Source organism: Sinocyclocheilus grahami, unplaced genomic scaffold (genome assembly GCF_001515645.1).
Source record: "Sinocyclocheilus grahami isolate Dianchi unplaced genomic scaffold, SAMN03320097.WGS_v1.1 scaffold126.1, whole genome shotgun sequence".
Classification (NCBI taxonomy): Eukaryota; Metazoa; Chordata; class Actinopteri; order Cypriniformes; family Cyprinidae; genus Sinocyclocheilus; species Sinocyclocheilus grahami.
Window position 1 is genome coordinate 4,730,631 of NW_015505305.1, and position 22,115 is coordinate 4,752,745.

Genomic DNA, 22,115 nt, shown 5'->3' on the forward strand with positions numbered 1-22,115 from the left:
CTCACACCCTCCCCTCTCTCTCTCTCTCTCTCTCTCTCTCTCTCTCTCTCTCTCTCTCTCTCTCTCTCTCTAAACAGCACAGACTGACAGACCAGGGCAGCTTAATAAAGCATGAATCCTCCTGGAACAGCAGTTCACACTGTTATGATCCCTCTCTCTTTCACACCAGCGACTACAGGCTCCCCTCTCCATCTATCACTCGCTCATTCTCTCTCTCTCCATCACACAGAGACTCCAGGCTAGCAGTCTACTAATATTTAAAGGAATAGTTCACCCAAATGTGTTAAATCTCATCATTTCCATGCCCTCATTCCACTCAAAACAAGTTCCTGAAGAATTTGTGAAGATTTTAATTACAGTGAATGGTGACAACAACGGATGCAAAACTTTATAAAAAATAAAAATTATCATAAAAGTTGTCAATATGACTTTTAAGCCATAAGTTCATCTCTGCTGTTTTGTTTTCTCATGCCTCTTTTGTCGTTGTTTAAGTTTGCTTGTTGGTTTCATGACCCATTTGACCAGGATCCAGAGCTGGTGCGGAACATCTGTCGGTGGGTTCGGCAGGCTGTTCGGATCCCGTTCTTTGCCAAACTCACCCCTAATGTGACCAACATCGTGGACATTGCAAAGGCTGCACAGGAAGGTATTTGGCAATTTTTATGGTAAATTTTTACTGTTTTGGGTTGATAATAGTGGTAAATTTATTATATAGATTTTTTATTTTTTTTTGTCTTTGATTCATTAACTCATCTCCCTCAACTTTCACAGTAAAGGCAACAGGTCTGTGCAACCCAACTACATTTCCCATCATTCTACATTTCCCAAAATACACTTCTGGATACACTTATTTTGAATAATTAAGGTTTTTAAAATGTTTTTGAAAGAAGTCTCTGCTCACTAAGTCTGCATTTATTTGATCAAAAATACAGTAAATACAGAATAATGTAAAATATTAGTACAACATAAATTAACTGTTTTTATTTTAATATATTCAAAAATTTATTTTATATTTGTGATGGCAAATCTGAATTTTCAGCAGCCTTTAGTGTCTGATGATCTTTCAGAAATCTTTCTAATATGCTGATTTGCTGCTCAAGAAACATTCTCTTATTATTATCAATATTGAAAACAGTTTTTGCAGCTTAATATTTTTTTGTTGAAACTATTATGTTTGGGGTTATGTAAGCTTTTTTTTAATAAGAAGTTAATACATTTATTTAGCAGGGATACATAAAATGTATCAAAATTGACAGAAAAGACATTCATAATGTTACAAAAGATTTTACTTAAAAATGACATAAAAATTATTGGCTCTTTCATCAAAAATCCTGAATTTTTTTTATCTCAGTTTCCACAAAAATATTAAATATTAGCTAAAACTGTTTTCAACATTGATCATATTTAATTTGTATTAATAAATGAACTATTATTAATAATTAAACATCAATAATAATTAATAATAATAACTGAGCTCTAAAAAAGCATATTAGAATGATTTCTGAAAGTTATTGTAAATTGTTATATTTTACAATAATACTGTTACTGTTTTACTGTTGATCAAATCAATGATCTTCTTTCAAAAACATAAAAAATATATATTATTACAGACTTTTGACTGGTAGTGTATATAAACATCTTTTTGTTTTTACTTGTCTTAATTTATGTATCGAAGTCTTAAAGGTACAATTGCAAAAACAGCCTGTTTAATTCTAAAGGTCAGAGAATAGTGGAAAATTATAGTTTTTTTGATGCAAGAAACCTTGACTAATGTTATAAATGGACTTCAGGGAAAAGAAATAGAAGTGTAGAACATGTCCTCTATAAAACTCTTTCCCAGTCCAGACATTAGATGCCCTAGAAACACATTTTCCCTCACGACTTCGACTAACAGCCTGACGTCTCCTGTACGAGTTAGAGACTCCACACAAACAGACCCGCAGGTTTTGGGATCCAGGTGTTTTAGGAATTTGGCCTTCCTCCCTCCCACTTCCCCGTGCCTAATGTCTCTTCCCTGTTGGCACAGGTGGAGCAGATGGCGTCACAGCCACCAACACGGTTTCGGGGCTGATGGGACTCAAGGCAGACGGCTCTCCCTGGCCTGGCATCGGCAGAGGAAGGCGCACCACATATGGTGGAGTGTCTGGTGAGTGTCACCCACCTCACTGGATCCATTTCTTTCTCCTCTTGAGGTTTAACGGGTGTGTGGCACAGACAGACTATGCGTGCACATCTACCCCCCCTGTTAAAGGTGTGTGGGAGTGCATATGAATGCGTGTGCATGTTTGTGTGTGTGTGTATACACAGGTCAGAAGTTCTAATAGAGCAGACAGATGGAATGGAGGTTGGTGGAGTGCTGAAATCCTACAACAGCTTATCTGCAGGGCTTTTGTTACAAGATAAAACAGTTTGTGCACTATATTGTGAAATATGGACATCTTGCTAGCATACATTATACAGGGTTTGGTAGCAGCACGGCTCATTTTCCACGCCACAAGGTGAACATGAGCACATTTGCACTTTCAAACTGTGTTTTCCGCCACGGATTCAAATCTCAGTTTGACAGTTTAACAGCTGAGCTCAAGCCTCCGTTACTAATTCGAAAACGTTACTTTAGAACTAGTAATGAAGGAACGTTGAGTCATTTAATTAAAAGCTTATTGTGATTACCTGCATCTGATACAGCATTCATTCTTCAGCTCAATCTCATCTTCACAATAAAACATTAGTTTGAATGTCCGCTGAGGAAAGCGATATCTTTGTCGTACTGTCCTTTCATCTGTTAAGGGTGATATTTATTTATAAAAATTATAAATGAGAAATAAGTGAGATTTATAAAAATTATAATGGATTTGGGCGTCCGCCATGACACACTCGCTGTGAGAAATACCGCAAGCGGAGTGATACAAACTGAAACGGTTGGAGTTCCTATATCACTTGAATATCACACTCATCTCAGCCAGTCAGATTCGAGGGCCAGAGGGAACTGTTGTATAAATATATATAATCAAAAATGTATATGTTTATATATAAATAAATACAATTACAATACAATAAATATAAGTAAATACAATTTCTACATTTAATATATATATACAGGTGCATCTCAATAAATTAGAATGTCGTGGAAAAGTTCATTTATTTCAGTAATTCAACTGAAACTCGTGTATTAAATAAATATAATGTACACAGACTGAAGTAGTTTAAGTCTTTGGTTATTTTAATTGTGATGATTTTGGCTCACATTTAACAAAAACCCACCAATTCACTATCTCAACAAATTAGAATACTTCATAAGACCAATAAAAAAAACATTTTTAGTTAATTGTTGGCCTTCTGGAAAGTATGTTCATTTACTGTACATGTACTCAATACTTGGTAGGGGCTCCTTTTGCTTTAATTACTGCCTCAATTCGATTACTGAAATAAATGAACTTTTCCACAACATTCTAATTTATTGAGATGCACCTGTATACAGTGTATATATATATATATATATATATATATATATATATATATATATAAAATGTTCAGCTTTGTTATATATAAAATAAAATATAAATGAAAAGTATTTTAAAATTGTATTATATAGGGCTGCCCCCTAATAGTCGACTAACCTTTATTCGACGAGAAGAGGCTTGGTCGACCAAAATTGTATTAGTCGCTTAGTCGCAGAAAAAAAAAAATCCACAGGAAGTGGTGAGGTCACGGACAGATCATTAACGGCTGAATTTTGTTCTAAAATACTGAAAGCAAACAGGATGCGCTTTCTGCCGTCTCGGCCTCTGTGAACTTGAGCGCGAAACTCCGTGTATACTTGCCTTACAGACATGAAAAATATATATAGAGAGAGAGTGAAATGTCTACTTTCAAATAAAACAATTCAAATCTGAAAAAAACTAATATTTCTCAGATTATGTAGGCTAATCCTTATGAAACTTGCATGCAGGCGCATCCACTACTGTGGAGATGACGAGTCCGTATCACCGAATTCATCGCTTAAGCCGAAAACACAGAAAACACTAATTTATCAATAGATTAATAAAATGTTAATGCAGTTTAATCTTACTGTTTTTCCCTGACACATTCATAATCATTACTTCTGCCGGTGTGCTGTGGCAAGATTTATGTGTGTGCCTGAGTGCTTATTAGGCTATGTAGGCAATTAAAGACTTATTATCATGATTTAAATGGTTTATTAATAAACGTGCGATTAGTCGACTAATGCTTAAAATGAACAACTACTAGTCGACCAGAAAAATCTTTAGTCGAGGGCAGCCCTAGTATTATATAACATTTATCAGTTATGAATGTTTAATATAATAATATTTAATATATTTTTATAATGTAAATATTTAAAATATTATATAGATATAATAGTCAAATAGTTTTGAATTCCAGATTGGAATCTCTGGCTTTTAGACCTCACTGTATGAAGGCTCTTATCTCAAGCAAAGTATGTAGGTTTTTTTAGTGCATGCTATTTGAAATGGGTTGCAACTGCTGAACTATAATTGCTGGTATGATTTGGTAGATGAGTCTTCCAAAAATAGTTTGTTTTATGAGTGTGTGGCAAGCAAGGGCTTTCAGGAGAGCATTTTTATCCTTGGTGTTGAGCGTCAACAGAGAGCTTTGAAAAGTGGTCCTCTGGTTGCCATGGCATATTGACGTTCTCTGCCGCTGTACGGCTTTCTATGAAGACATTAAACAAATGTGTCTTCAAAAGAATAATGTTTTTCTTCGCCACACTACAGGAACCCCGCTAATGGATTTCACACTGTTATCCATCCACTGACATCTGAAGGATTCTGACTGTGGCGCTTTCTTTAGAACATTTTCATTCCATTTATTAGTGGTACTTGGTAAGCTAAGATTCACTTAATGTTGCTCCTGACCTCAAGTCACGCTGGTGGAGAGGAGATGCTATAAATTGAGCCGATTTTCACGTGGTGAAAAATAAAAACATCTAAAAAAAAACAAACAATGTAATTGGAGTGACAGTATCAAACTTAAACAGATAAATGTGTACTTAATTCAATGTACGTAATAAAAATGTTTGTTTATCTTTTATTTCATGGAAAACATGCTGATAACAGTGTGATTAAGTATAAAGTGTTGTGTGTTCTCAACAGCATGATGTTTTGTGCCTTAACAAGGCTTATGTTCTCTCACACACATACACACACATCCTGCTCTTCAGGGATATATTCTCAGACCAGCGGTGTTTTCATTCCCTTCCTCAATAATTAATGTGAATGCAGTTGTTCTCTGTACTGTATCACTGTGCTGTTGCATAGTTAATGCCATTTATGAGGCCTTCTTTCATTGTGTGTGTGTGTGTGTGTGTGTGTGTGTGTGTGTTTGTTTGTTTGTTTGTTTGTTTGTTTGTTTGTTTGTGTGTTTGGACAGATTGACAAGGGCCAGAGTCTTTCTTATCTGCTGGCTTTCTCTATCCACACCTCTCTGTCTACTTCTTTCTCATACAATCCTGAAAACCTGAACTGAAAACCAGGAAAAAGGTGCATTGGTTTGGAAACAGCAACAGGGCTGGCCGAGGAGCAACATTAAAAATTAATCATGAAACTATTGCAGCAGTATTTTATGTAAGCAGAACTACTCAATGTCATCTTTTCCCCATTTAAGCTGTGGCAGTTTGGAGCTCGGTGACATCCCCCAGGAGTGGAGCCGGCCCCGGCCTGCAAGGGTCTCCCCGGCTCCACCCACCAAACATCCATCACCCTCCGCTCTGCCTGCAGGCCATTCGAGCTGCCAGCAGCCTGGAAACAAATATACCTGTGATGCACTTTTGTTCACCAGGGCTTTAGACGCAGTGCTTAATTTTAAAGGGGACGTGTTGTGGAAAAACTAATTTGCTGTTGTGGAAACAGTTTGAGGTTCTATGCAGACAAAAATCTGTCAGCTCAAAACTGTGTCTGCACAACCAGAAGCTCACTCTCAGGGAAACACTCTCAGAAAAAAAGGTACGAAAGCTGTTACTGGGGCAGGACCCTTTCAAAAGGTACATCTTTGTACCTTATTTACCCCTAAAGGGTGCATATAAGTGCCTTATAGTATATATTAGTACCTAAATGGTGCATATTTGTACCTTTTGAAAAGGTACTGCCCCAGTGGCAGCTTTTGTACCTTTCTCACTGAGTGTATGACCACCCATCCAAGATGTAGATGAGTTTTTTTTTTTATCACAGCAGATTTGGAGAAATGTACATTAAATCTCTTGCTCACCAATGGTTCCTCTGCGGTGAATGGGTGCCGTCAGAATGAGAGTTAACTAACAGCTAATTGTCTTTTCACAACTGTTGTCCTCTCACATCGAAATCCACCAACATGTTTGTTTAGAGCTTTTTTTTGGGACTGTTTTGGCTTGTAAACGGTGATTAATCTGTACATGTTTCTCTCCTAATTCAGACAAGACAACTTTTTCACTGGAGAAAGCAATATTATGGATAGAGGTCTATGCATGTGGCCTTGGATGTATTTTAGCCGAAAGCAATGATTTGAAGTTAAAAATGTCTTAATAATGAATTTATTACAAACACGCAGCTTTTCACTTTACAAGATGTTAACTGATGGACTGGAGTGGTGTGAATTATTATGATGTTTTTATCAGCTGTTTGCACTCTCATTCTGACGGCACCCTTTCACTGTAGAGGATCCATTGGTGTGCAAGCAATTATAGCATGATATATAGCATTACAAGTAAGAAGTGGAAACATAAAAGCTCTAAGTATTATGAAGCAGTCAGCTTGGTATCATCAAGAAAAATTGTGCGTGTCTCTGGGAGAGCTGTATTGTTGATCTAAGCAAATAAGTTAGCAGAAAGTGATTTTATGCGTAGTTAATTTGTCCTTATACCTGCAGCAAAGACCTCAAAGCGTAAGATCAGAGTTAAGCTTCAGGATGAAGAGCTACGGTTTGCATGCTGTTTCTGAGCTGAATAACCACCTCTTATCTGTAGTGATTGTAGTTATTTAACCCATTTGTGTAAACACACATTGTCCTCACAGGAAGAGACACATACACACTTCATACGCAGAGTATCAGTCTCTCAGTGTGTGTGTTCACAACTGATAGTGATCATATACCTGTGAGGTCACAGGCTCTGACTTTTAATTCACAGACATCTCGCCACACTTTTCAAGCACAACACACACACTCACGCAAAACCCACAGACTGACACTCTCACATTTACATTTAGTGCTCCTCTGACAGAACACACTGCTTTTTTGAATTGCAGTTCTGTATAAATAGACATGGAAAACTAATCTACTTCAAGAAAGCACGTTTCATTTTTTTTGTCCCACTGAATGGATGGCAAAGACAAATGATGTGTTAGAAAAACAAACACCGTACTGAAAACCACCCGAACTTAGAGAAAGCCAGCATGAAATATTAATCCACAATTCTGTTTCTCTACTTCTCAGACAAATCATAGGCCTTGTCAGTGTAGTATTGTACAGTACAGTGGAGTGTATTACAGTACAGTGCTAGCATACAGCAGGAATATTTGTGTTAGCATTTGTATTACTACAGTGTGTTGGTACTTGGATTCATTATGGTATAGGGTTAGTTATAGTTCAGTATAATACTAGTTTAGGTTTATTATTTGTGTTCATACAATCAGTATAGTCTAAGTAGCTTTACAAGCTGCTCATTAAACTTCCTTTTTAATTATTTTATTTTATTTTAGAACCATGTGTGTTTTAAAGAAAAAAAGCTTGCTTTTGTTTTAGAAACATGAGTGTTACATTTTTTATTTCTTAGTTTGCTTTTATTTTATTTTATTTTATTGTAGAACCACGTGTGAGTGGAAAATCTATTCGAAAGCTCTAATAGTATAGTATCGTATCGTATAGTATAGTATAGTATTTGATATTCCCACACTGCCAAAAAATAAATAAATCTAAAAGGAAGTGATGTTAGACTTAAAATCGAAGGCCCCATCCTTTGGACCTGTTGACCTACCAAAGTAAAGTTATAAAAATAACCTCACTTTTTGCAACTCAAATTTTCCATTTAATGGATTTTAGATTCACTCCAGCGTGTCTGTATGTGGCTTGTACCGACTGACAATTAAAAGTGCTCTGGGAGGTTCCTTTCCATAGCTGAGCGGAGCGCTGAGACGTGTGTGTGTTTGTGTGAGTATTGACCTTCCTGAGAGTGCATTAGCACAGTGTCATGGAGTGGGTGGAATCAGGGCCCCTTTGAGAGCTGTAGGATGTGGCCATGGATGTGTTTGCTTGTCTGCCTTCCATTTTCAGAGAGAGAGAGAATGTAGCTCTCTGTTGTTCCCATGAGAGACCCTCACTGTGTCAGTTATGCCCCTCTGCTTCATTTTCTCTTCTTTAAAGGGAAAGTTCACCCAAAAATGAATACTGTCATTGTTTACTCACCCACATGTTGTTGCAAACCTGTATGACTTTTTCTTCTGTGGAAATCAAGATTATCTTTTTTTTTCTTAGCGAATATCCTGGCAACTCTTTTCACTATAATGAATGAATAAGTAAAATATGACTGAGTCTGTCAAGCTTCAAAATGATCAAATGTTATGTTATTCACTGAAGAGCTGAGTTCATGAGTAAAGTAGCAATGTCCGATTTGTGGTTCTCCAGTTCAACTCAACAACAGTTTACTGGAGATAAATATTATCAGCGAATATGACTTTAATTTTAGCATGTTTGTAATACAAAATGAACATGACTTAAAGGGATAGTTCACCCAAAAATGAAAATTACTGTTTAATCTGCTTACCCCCAGGGCATCCAAGATGTAGGTGACTTTGTTTCTTCAGTAGAACACAAATTATGATTTTTAACTCCAGCCGTTGCAGTCTATCAGTCGTATAATGCATGGCAATGGTAACAAAATCTATGAGAGTAAAAAAACATGCACAGACAAATCCAAATTAAACCCTGCGGCTCGTGACGACACATAGATGTCCTAAGACACGAAACGATTGGTTTGTGAGAGAAACCGAACAGTATGTATATCATATTTTACCTCTAATACACCACTATGTTCAACTGCTTTGAGCGCGTGCAGTCATCCGGTGCGTGAGGTGTGTACGCGCTCTGGCGTAGTTTACGCAAGCGCCGGAAGTGATCTCTCGCACATATACGTCACTCATTGTTTACACAGTGCACAAACATTGTAGGTACGACGGCTAATCAAAATGGTATTTACTTGCGCTTATCCGGATTGTTCAAACCAACTTAAAACTAAAAAAATTACTTTCTCTTGCGCGAACTCATTCGGGAGTGGTGACTTTCCACGTATTCCCAACTTCTGAGCCTGCTCGCCTGAAGTTATGGTTGATTGCTCTTCGGCTGGATATCAACACACCCATTAACGTAAACTACGCCAGAGCGCGTACACACCACGCGCACCGGATGCCGTGCGCGCGCCCAAAGACAGTTGGACATAGTGGTGTATTAGAGGACAAATTATTGGATTTGTCTGTGCATGTTTTTTTTACTCGCATAGATTTTGTTATCATTGCCATGCATTATACGACTGATAGACTGCAACGGCTTGAGTTAAAAATCTTCGTTTGTGTTCTACTGAAGAAACAAAGTCACCTACATCTTGGAATGCCCTGGGGGTAAACAGATAAACATAAAATTTTTGGGTGAACTATCCCTTTAAGAAGACTAATCGCACACATCATATGGACTACTTTAATGAAACCTTTAAGGTTTTTGTTGTTTGTCACTTATGGTCTTCATTCACATTTTATGAAAGATTATTTCCCCCACGGAATAAAAAAAAGAAAAAGGTAATTGTGACATTTTTTTAATCAATGTTAGTATTTTAGTTTGTCTCACAATTCAGATTTTTATTTTTATTTATTTATTAATGTTTTTGCATTTCTGAGAAAAAGGGTCAATTGCAAAATGTTGCAAGAAAAAAATCTGAATTGAACTCACAGACTGATATCTTTACTTTTAATTAAATTGTAATTTTTTTATTCTTCACATACTATTATTTTTTCGGGTTTGTTGCAATGTTTCAAGGCCTCCAGCTCCCACATCACCTATTTTTATAAAAAAAAAAAAAAGAAGTTTCTGAAGTTTCTTAAATAGAAAGTACTTTTTTTTCCTTTTCTCCATGGCTGGAAACCAAAAGGCTGAATTGTAAGTAAACAGTGAGAATTTTGAGGGGAAAAAAGGCAAAATCTTAAGATAGAAACATGCAATTGTGAGAAAAAACATCAAGATTGTGAGATAAAACGTTTTTTTTATTCCATGGAGAAAACAAGCTTACATACTTTTACTAACTTGAACGGAGTAGTTTCTTCAAAAAATAATAAGGATTTGGAAGGGTGAGTAAATAATGACAGATTTATGTATGAACTATTTCTTTAACATTTCATCACTAAGATTTTATCCCTTCAACCCTCAGAGAAACACACCTGTGCAGCGGTTTATAACCCCTGGAGCTGCAATCTCACCTCATCTTTTCCCAACATACCCATAATGCCTCTTTCTATGTGCTTGTTATGGTGATCGTCATGCTGAAGGTAACAGAAGCGTGATCTTTCTGTAATGACAATGAGAGAACACCGGCACGTTTGAGCGCCGCGCTCACCCGCTGTACGTTCAGCCACATTACCGTCAAATGCAAAAGCTCTCACTCTGAGTACACACAGATTTCGTTTACTACTTAAACAATCCTCTGAGAGTTTCGGCACAGATGCGGCGCCGCATAAAATAGAAAAACAGTCCCAGTTCTGAATCTGTGGTTCTCGCTCGGGTCATAAATGCATAAATGCAGGAAATATGTTGAGTTTGTTTGCTTGAGTTTTCCTTTTTGCTTTTTTTCATATTTACATCTAGCTAGATACGTACAGAGCGGAGGTGATACGGTAAGGATGCAGGGAGCTCTCAGCTGTTTAATTTGCGGCCTGCCGTGTTGGACAGAGCACGGTACAGTAGGTCTGATTAATTAAATTTGCCTCGCTCAGGACAGATTTCTTACCGCTGTCAAGATTTCAATTTTATTTTGAATATTCTCTAAAGGCCAGGCCGTTAAATCTTATGGGCGGAGAACGGCAGTGGGCTGTGAACATAACCATAGGCTAACTGCTAATGATAAGAACACGCGGCAGAAGAAGCATCTATAACACACTCGCTGAATTAGATTGTAAATCACTGCTGTGTCCATCGACCCAGTAGAGAGACCAGAGAGAAATGTTGAAACATGAGCTTAAGACTTTGACATCAGTGTGTCAGTATTCAGATGTCTTCATCGAATAATTAATGTATGCGGTTAAATCAAGTAAGGACTGTAAAGTGGAGCTAAGGTGAATATATCAAACATAATAACTAATAATCCACTACTATTCAAAAGTTTGGAGTTGGTAAGATTGTTTTAATGTTTTAAAAGTAGTCTCTTCTGCTCACAGAGGCTTCATTTATTTAAAAATAATAATAATAATACATTAAAAACAGTAATATTGTGAAATATTACAATTTTAAATAACTTTTTTTCTATTTGAATATTTAAAAAAATGTATTTATTCCTGTGATGCGAAGCTGAATTTTCAGCATCATTACTCCAGTCTTCAGCGTCACATGATCCTTCAGAAATCATTCTAATATGCTGATTTGCTGCTCAAGAAACATTTCTTATTATTATCAATGTTTTCAGGATTTTGTCATAAATTGAAAGTTTACAAGAATTCATTCGAAATAGAAATCTTTTTTAACATTATAAACATCTTTACTGTCTTTTTTGATCAGTTTAATGTGTCTTTTATTACATCACATTTAAACGAGGACAAGCATTCACTGTCTTCTGATGCTATTATTGCAACATGAAATCAGGTATTCATAGAAATTGCTTATTATACTAACGTGACTTACAGCGGATGGTCCGTCAGGGTGATCAGGTGAGGGCTTTGTGTGGCTACTTATAAAAAAAACAGAATAATCATTTTGAATTAGATTATATATCTTATGAAGAAAATGTAGTGCTTGTCTGTGCAAAATCCACCGCTATGAAGGTAGGGTGTTGTGGACGGTTGTCAAGGTGTTGCTTGCTATTCTGATTAAGATGTTGCTATTTGTGGTTGCTAAGCATATCTTGGCGGTTACTCTTTTGTCTCTATGATATTCTGATCCATACAAAACACACACACAAATGAGTCAAAATGTGTCTAGTTTCCTATTAAAATATGTTCAATGTCAAGATCAGTTAAGAAACATTTTTATTCAAATTATATTCAAAGGATATATTTTGTTCTGAGAAATATGTACAGTTTCCCCCCTTCAATGTATGCATAAATCCAGGCCAAAAATAAAAAAATGATTTGTAAACAAGTTTTGCTTTTAGAGTCAGTATTTTTCTGTTAAAGGAATCTATATATCCTCAAAACAATGTCAATTTACTTGAAGCAAAGTATTTATTAATCGTTATTCAAATTATGTGAAGAGAAAATTTTTTGACCAAAAATATGTTCAAGCTTTATGCTTAAAACTAATTATTGGGCAATTAATTTTCTAAAACAAATTGTAATAGCTTATGTAATTTTGCTTCTCAAGTAAATTTATCCATATTTAAAATTTTAGGCTTTTTATTTAGATTTTCTGCTAAGTGTCCCCTGACTAAGTTGACTGGAATGTGTGTCAGTGTATTACATGGCTTTTCAAATGTTTTTCATTTGTTTTGTGCACAGAATGGTGTTTCAGAACATAGACTGACTGTGTGACCATACTTAAATTCATTTTAGAGGAGATGTCTCTCTGAAAATTCTGAAACACTTTGCAGTAATATTCTGTTTGTTTAATGTTATTTAATGAATTTGGTATAATGAACAACATTTTTTATATATTTATTAATCTACAGGTTCCCTTTTTCAAGTAATGCCATAGAAGAACCATTTTTGGTTCCCCACTACTTAACAAAGAAACATATTTTCTTAGTGGGAAGAACAGTTTAAAATGAATGGTTCTTTATTGGCATCTTTGGTTCCATGAAGAACCTTTAAGATCCATGAAACCTTTCCATACCACAAAAGATTCTTTGTAGTAGAAGAAGGTTCTTTAGTTTACAGTATATATGTGTGTGTGTGTGTGTGTGTGTGTGTGTGTTTGTGTGTGTGTGTGTCTGTGCGTGTGTGTGTGTGTGTACCTTTCAGTGCCAGTAAAGAACCTTAATTTTTAATAGTTTAGATTAATGTTAATTTATCTTAATTCATTAGTGTTCATTTATGATTGCTCATAATGAACATTGACATTCATACAACTTGTGAAACATGTTATACATGTATTAGTATTGTTCTTTTTTTTGTTAGCTATTGCGTTACTGTTATATTGAACCTTATAGTAAAATTAAATGAAAATTCTCAAAAATTAGACGCAAATATGTGGGTGTAAGACTTGCTGGCATGATGTTGGAGCATTATATGTGGTTGCAGGATGTTGCTGTGTGGTAACTAAAGTTTTTTTATTGTGTTGCTAGGGTGTTCTGGGTGCTTGCTAGGTGGTTAAATTTTAGTAATTAAAGTTAGGTGTTTGTTCAAATCCTTAACCTTAACTAGGAGCAATATCAATAGATATCTGAAATGATTTGATCATGAGTATTTGAGATCATATTAAAATCTCTTGATTTTTGAGCACAAATTTTGGTATCTTGGCAAATCTGACATCAGTTTGAGACATTGTTGAGATTTTGTAGAAGATCTAGAGGACATATATGTGACCCTGGAGCACAAAACCAGTGCTAAGAACTTCATTTGGACAACTATAAAGGCGATTTTCTCAATATTTAGATTTTTTTTTTGCACACTCATATTCCATTATTCAAATAGTTGTATCTCAGCCAAATATTGTCCTATCCTAACAAACCATACATCAATGGAAAGCTTATTTATTCAGTTTCTGTTTTTGACGTCCAAGGTCACATATATGAGAATACTTAGGTCTTTTACTCGAGATAAAAATCTGAGAATCAAGAGATATTAGCAAAAGTCTTATAAGTCATATGCTTTCTGTTTAATCTCATTGCTGTCTAGAAGAAACAGTTAAGATGTTAAAAATATCCCATTTGTGGAATTTTCTTTCCAATTGTTATTATTATTATTTTTTTTGTGGTGAATGTGCATCTAATGTTTTTTATATATTTCCTGCTGTTTCACATGTTCTGTAATATACATGAAAATGACATTAACTTTACATGCTTCTTCAGAGAAGATTGACTGAGCTGGTGTTCCTTTAATTTTACTCGAGATAAAAATCTGAGAATCAAGAGATATTAGCAAAAGTCTTATAAGTCATATGCTTTCTGTTTAATCTCATTGCTGTCTAGAAGAAACAGTTAAGATGTTAAAAATATCCCATTTGTGGAATTTTCTTTCCAATTGTTATTATTATTATTTTTTTTTGTGGTGAATGTGCATCTAATGTTTTTTATATATTTCCTGCTGTTTCACATGTTCTGTAATATACATGAAAATGACATTAACTTTACATGCTTCTTCAGAGAAGATTGACTGAGCTGGTGTTCCTTTAACGCGAGTCCTCCGTGTCATTAATAAGGGTCATTTAGCATGTGGGAGAGAGCGCTGCCCCGCGCTCTTTGTCTTTAGTGACACCAGCACCAAATGAGGAGAGACAATGTCTCCCACTGATCAATGAGGGGGAAAAAGGCTGCCAGTGAAATGAAGTTAAATCTAATGTGATAAACGGCCCCGTCTGTCAGTGGGATCAGATCAGAGGTTTTAATTTTATTCAAGACATTGCGGCTCAGGTAAATAAATAAAGGGTGTAATGCAAGGAGGCGCAGCGCTCCCTAGAGAATCTCAGCCTGAAATTTTAGAGGGTGAGATGCCATTTAACGAAGATAATTTATGTCTGCTGTAGATCATCCACCCAAGATCTGAGATCTTCACATTGGACTATTATTTTATTTTTTTATTTTTATAAAGTGAAAAAATGGCTGCAATGGATAACAATAAATTTATATGATTGTTCTTTCTTTTTTTTTTTTTGCAGCGCTCCCTAGAGAATCTCAGCCTGAAATTTTAGAGGGTGAGATGCCATTTAACGAAGATAATTTATGTCTGCTGTAGACCATCCACCCAAGATCTGAGATCTTCACATTGGACTATTATTTTTATTTATTTTTTTTTATAAAGTGAAAAAATGGCTGCAATGGATAACAATAAATTTATATGATTGTTCTTTTTTTTGTGCTTGCGTCTGTGCAGGAAATGCCATCCGGCCAATCGCATTGCGAGCAGTGTCCGCCATAGCGAAAGCGCTTCCCGGTTTTCCCATTCTGGCCACCGGAGGCATCGACTCTGCAGAATCCGGATTGCAGTTCCTTCATGCAGGAGCCACAGTGTTACAGGTAAGTGGTCGAGTCTTAGTCCCAGTCCAAGACAGTGTGCATTATCAGATCGGGATATTTTTTATTAGCACTTCATTCAAATTGAGCTGAATATGAACAAATATGCTGAAAGCCAAATATAATCTAATAAGATTTTATATTAATAAGACCACCACAGACACAGAAGGCTGTTTGTAAAAGGATATGCGAATAAAATAATAAATGGCAGTACTGATAAAAACACCTTTTGAATGTAATAAGTAGTTTCAACAATGTTAATTAAGTTTGATCAAATATTCAAAAAAATATAATATATGGGTATTAAAGCAGTAAAGGTGCATTTTACTTTTATATGCAAGATTTTTTGCTTTATTACTTTATAAAACACGTAACAGCTCATTAGAACTACAGCGCTGCTCAAACTCATCAACAGAACCTGGATTTGTTGTGTTTTGAACCTGCTTGTTGTGTGACGACATCATAATTAATAATTAGCGCAACTCAAGTCAAAGTATGTTTGTAGTTTATGACACAATTTGTCATGTTGTGCATTGTGTTTGTGCATTGATACGCAATTACTTTTAATTGGTATTGTCAGCCCTGCATTCGTCTCAGCTGTATGCAAAGTTTTAATGAGAAAACTTTGTCCTAAATGAGATACAGTATAGTTAAGCATAATATTTAGATTGCAGATTGAAAAGTGTTTCTAAACTCTCCACATCATGGCTTGCTTGTGTCTAGGGAGTAATCAAATAGAGAATCTGTATGCAAATTGATTCTCTATCTTTGAATAAATGCATTTACTATTTTTAAAGGTTAATTTAATGTTTCGGTAATGTCTTTCCCTCTCCTACCTGTTCACTGGGAACTCTTGGGATCTGAAGAGCTTTTCTGCATTCAGACATTTGTCCTTTGAGTTAATATGAAAATTTAATTACAGAATATCTTGGGCTCTTGATAGAATCATAATGCTTTCGATTACAGATCCACCGCCTTTAAAAAGCCATAATTTGTATTTCATCTTACACAATATAATCACTATTTGTGATGCTTTTCTTGCTTTAGAGATGTTCCTGCGAGCGATGAAAGGAAATGTGTTTTTGTGTTAATATTTTGGGTTTAGTGGAGGATTAGTGCTGTGAATCGTGGGGTTTGGATCTGGAAGATGAGTTTGTGGAGAACACACGCTGTGGCACGCATCCTTTCAAACACATCAAAGAGTCTGACTGCTGAGAGACCGCATGCAACACGCGTCTATGTGCTTCATCAGCACCGATCTGATTGCTGCTTCCTCTCCAGATCCTTTGCCGTGTTTTATCCTCCAGGATAAAACCTGCTCAACCGGGCCTGGCTTGGTTTCGTTCCCCACACGCCTGTCGAATTCAGGTCACGTCCGGGTCAATGGAGAACGAAGCACCTTTTGGATGAGGAACGGGTGGCTGTTGAAAGAATGCGCTGTAATTCGAACTGTTGCAATCAGCGAGACTTGTAGTCAGAACTGAAGGGACATGGAAGAACTGAATGGGAGAATCATGCTCTTCAAAAGACACGAAACGTCTCGGTGTAAACACAAACGCTGTAGGCACTCGCGCTATTGTTTCTAAGCAGACACATCGATTCGGCGCCACATCAAAAGTATTCTCCCAAGAACAAATAATATAATGAAGTCCATTCATATCCTGCGTTGATTTCTCCGGATCGAATAGTGTTGAACCTGTGGAGTTTTGACTTTTCTTGGTTATTGAAGACAGGATTTAGGATATGTCGGCACCAGAGCCTGATTTATCCCATTAACTAAGAGAACTGCAAAACCGTAAAGAAAATCGTGTAGAGCTTCGGTGATACCTGCAGTCTTTCGGCTTTAAATTTCTCTAAAAGTCAAGCAAATGTGTGCAAAAAAGACAAATCATTCCATTCAAATGATGCACGGTATCCTGGAGAACAGTAGATTCTTTATTAAAATCATAACTCAAAGTTCATCGCTGTGGTTCTTCCACATTCTACACGGGTCGTGGATGTCGCAGTAATGTCAGATACACCGGCAGTGTCTGCGGCTCAGATTCGCATTGAGAAAATTGAGATTAGCATTGGGAGATTTAGATATTTATTTGAGCAAATCAGTTCATCAGGACGGTTCATTCTTAAAAGTACGTATTTAATCAACCTTGTTTTATAATTGATATAAGTGGTTTACAAATGTTTTGCAGATGGACTGAATCATTTAAGAGAATTGCTTTAAATGAATGATTCATTTGCAAATTGACATCACATAGAACATATTTGGATTACAAAAAATTATCTGTAATAGGTTTATTACAGTAACTAAAACTGAAACTAAAATTAAAACCATTAATTTTTTACTCGAAATAAAATAAAGGTTAACTGAAATAATATATATATATATATATATATATATATATATAACACTTATTTGTTACTTGTTATTTTATTTCCATTGTCAAGGCACCATTTCTCATTTTAGTTTAACTTGATGTACTAAAATAAACTAAAACAAAAATAGAAATGAATAAAAACTATATAGACATATAAAAAATACTAAAATTGACAAAAGCACATTATAAAATTACTAAAACTTTAACAAAAATGAAAATGAAAACAGAAAATGTAAAAATAGTGATAGCTACTAAAATAGCACTGATCTGTACCAAACTTCGTTTAGATCATTTTTGTTCCAAATATGTCTTATTTAAAAAAATAAATAAATAAAATGTTTTTAGAAATGTTGCCTACCATGTTGGTTTTCTGTAAGTATCCTCAAAATTTAAATATAATGTGTTTTCAAAAAATAAAAATAAAAAGACCTGACCAAATTGTTACATTTTGGAATGTTTCATTTCGTTTTAAAATAACATTTAAATAAAATATTGAAAAGTTTTTGTGTTTATAGAATGTATTTTTATATTTATTGATATTGGTCCTAACATTTTAAAAATGAATGTGTAATTTACCCAGTCTCATGTCATTCCAAACCTGTATAACTTTCTTTGTTTTGCAGAACAAAAAAATAAGATATTTTATTTTCAAGAACGTTAAGGTCTAAGTAACACTGAAGCCAAAAAACCAATGAGATATTTAAAAAAATTAAATAAATTGTGCGTGTGTTCAACAGAAGAAAGTAATATCGTTTGGAACAAAATGAGGGTGAGTAAATGATGACAGAATTTTCCTTTTTGGATGAACTATCTCTTTAAAAACAAGCTTTCTTCTGTCTTAATTCACATTACATAGCATCATTTGACAAAGCAGGAGAGCTGATAACCAACATTGCTGTAATGTTACCGGGCTTCTGAGAGCCCATGTACTTTATTCTACCGAAGCTAATATGATCTGCTTGTCGATCGATACTCTTTAGTTGATTCATTACCGAATACATCGCTTTGCAATCACCCTGTAGAGGATCCGGGGCTCCTCATGGCGCCGTATTGACTTTCATGTGTGTTAGTGGATAAGTAACCCACCTGTGTTTAGCGCCTGTTATTATTCCAGAAAGAAAAAAAAAGATCTTAGAATGCTGCTAGATTAAGAAAAAGCGTAACACAATCAAATGACTTTCATTTACTGAAGCAATGATGTCAAACATTCACACTTACGGTGTTGTTGTAAAGTATAATGTCTGCTGCTTTAATAAGATTGGGCTGTTATGATACATTTTCGCCTGTCATAATGAGACAGTAAAATAGCTGCATTTAGTGGCAGCTGTAGAAGATCAGGACAGAGTTTTCATAGGGCGGTCTTTGGGGGCAATGGAGCAATATTTCACTAATGGCAGAGCTGGTTCAATCTTAATGATCCACACTGTAATTTGGGTCCTTCCCAGTGCATGTAAACAGTTGCGAGCTGCAATAAAGAGACCGTCATCAAGTAGTAAAAATGACTTGTGGCCCAGAAAGCATCAGGATTTTGTAATTTCGTTTCAAACTGCTAAATGTTTCCGTAGAGAGGGGTGAAAAACAAAAGAATTGTCGACAACAAAGCAAGCATTTAACAAGCAGATGGTTAGAATCCGCCCTGGGAAAGCACTCAACGTTTTTTACACTGTTGCTTTTGGATGCAGTTAGGTTACATTACAGTAACATTCTAGATCTAGTTTTTTTTTCTTCTTCTTCTTCTTTTTTTTTTTTTTACAAATATTGTAACCAGAGCATGATGTGCAGTTTACATATTTGGATTATTATAGGTCAACTTTTAGATGTTTAATTCTAAATATGTCTCTTTTTTTAAAGGGGACATCAAGTGGTTTATTTTAAGAAAAATTTTGAATTTTTTTTTTTTTTTTTTTTTTTTTTTTTTTTTTTTTTTTTTTTTTTTTACAAATATTGTAACCAGAGCATGATGTGCAGTTTACATATTTGGATTATTATAGGTCAACTTTTAGATGTTTAATTCTAAATATGTCTCTTTTTTTTAAAGGGGACATCAGATGAAATTTTCACTCTTTTAGCTTTTTTTTGCATTTAGTTAGGTTTCTGGTATGTTTGCCAGCTCAGAAAAGCTGAAAAGAAAACACACATCCAGTTTGTTATGGGCTGTCTTGAGTCTGAAACTGTGTCATCCAGCGAGCTGTTTCGGTTTGCAGCCAGTTTCTATGTACATAGCTAGCTATTTGAATAAGACCACCTCCGAGCCATATATGGAGTCCAAGGCAGCAATTCAACGCTCTTGTGTCGACACGCCCAACACAGAAAAGAGGGGTGGGGTGAGCAGTAGCTCATTATCATTTAAAGAGACATGCACCTAAATGGCTTGCTGTGAACAGAGCTGGGTTTGACAAGTTAAAATGGGTGTTGTTTTACAAACCATATGTTTAGTTTATGGAACTAAATGAGGGTGAATTAATGATGACAGAATTTTCTCTTCTTTTTTTGGGGGTGAACTATCCATTTGAAATCCACAGGCGTTCCTGTTATGCGACTACACACAAAAAAGAAACAAAAGAATCACTGCTTGCATCCGCAGACATAAGGGTAAAGATTACACCCTCTTGTTAGACACAATACTAGACTGTATTGACTAAATATAGTCCCCTAGTTCAGTGGCTTGTGAAACATATTTACTTCCAGTGACTTCTATAAAGATACAGTCTTTTACCTGAAGCGCTAGACAAAATATCAGTTGCTCGTATTTTCCCGGTGCGTTGGTCAATCTGTGCGAATCAGAAAGGACAAGAGCTTCATGCATAGTCATTGTAACATTTTGGGGGGAGATGGTGCACAGCTAAATGCCAGGATTTTATTGCAGGAAATAGAAGAGCAGATAGAAAAAGAGGAGCAAGAGAGAGAAAGAGAGAGCAAGATGAGGGTAGAGGAGCAGGAGCGCTGAATCTAAAAGTGTCTGAGATCTCAAAAGGAGTCGAAATCAATGCACCACCACAGTTTTCAGAGCCGAAAAAAGGACCTGCCGTCTCAATTGCCTGGAAACTACTTAGAAATTCTCACTTCAGATTTATTTCAGGACTCAGCCACATTAGCGCTAAATACTCCGGGTCAGGATATCTTTGATGTTCTGCATCAAATGAAAAGCAATAATGGGCAGCGACTTCTGTTCACAGTGCAACAAGCCTGGGATTTTACAGCCTCATCAGACACAGGATCACGCCGTTTAGTCTCGTTTGTAGTTCTTTTCATCATAATGAAGCATTTGTTCACTCAAATCCCACGTTTTTCTTTAAATGCGTCTGTAAATAGAGAACAAAAATGGTCATGGCACATATCTATTCATAGTTTTTTCTTTTTCTGATAAACAATAGACCACCCATCCTCCCTCCGTAAGACCCGTGATCCTCTCATACCTGTGAAAAACGGCTGTCTGCTCTGTTAACTGCAATAATTACGAATCAATTGTTAAACTACTCGCCAGGCATCAGTGGACTCGTGTATTTGTTGATGTTAAATCAAGGTGAAATGTCATCAAACCGAATTGGAGTCATTCACAAAACAAACGTTTGTTTGTGGTGTGTGGATACAAACTGTGGCGTAAACGGAGAGAGACACAAGTTTTATGCAAATGAGAATCTTAATGAAAACATATCTCCCAGAGATGAGCTAGCCAGGGTAAATGCCTCAATTTTCTCAGCGTGACGTATGCCGCGTAGGATTTAATTGTTAAATATACAAATGACGCAGCACGGCCGATGATCTGCGGCCCCCTTCCCCCTGAGAAAGTCTGCATTGACTGTGAGGAGGAGGGGGTAGGCTGGGAATTGTTAGGAATTTAATGATTCTGGTTCTGATTCCACTTAGCGATTTGGGTTCCTTAATGATTTCATTTGCAGCCTCCTCCTTTCCCGCTAAACAAAAACAGTGCTATTTTTAACTTTAACTACTCTAGTACTAATGCTGCTAGTCTCACTAGCATTAAGTATACATGATGGCATTTGTTCTCAAAGTGTGCTGCACGCCCCTTAAGGGGAACCGGGGCTATTGTAAAGGCTTTATTTGTTGTAATATTCATTTTTATCATATATTTTATTTTATTTTATATTATTATTATTATTATTATTATTATGTTGCTTTAATATCACTACAGCAAAGCGGTATTATTTATTTATTGTATTTATTTATATACAGTTATTGTAATACATGCCTGTATTCTATAATTGCGATATTTTATGTATTTTTTTGCAACACAGAATTTTTATATTTTTTTTCATTATTCGGCATTTTTAAAACAATCAAAATATTGGACCATATATTATACTAAAAATTATTGCTTTGAATGTTACAGTATTGATTTTTTAATTTGTTAT

The 22,115-nt window shown here is 35.6% G+C and overlaps 1 protein-coding gene across 1 annotated transcript in view; it reads left to right on the forward strand.

Moving 5' to 3' along the window:
* The window catches only part of LOC107590279 (dihydropyrimidine dehydrogenase [NADP(+)]-like), a 199,565-nt gene that overhangs the window by 155,528 nt on the left and 21,922 nt on the right, over nt 1–22,115 (forward strand). Inside the window, 3 exon segments of the mRNA XM_016278981.1 lie at nt 526–646; nt 2,027–2,146; nt 15,228–15,370. Coding sequence (XP_016134467.1) covers nt 526–646; nt 2,027–2,146; nt 15,228–15,370 — 384 coding nt within the window.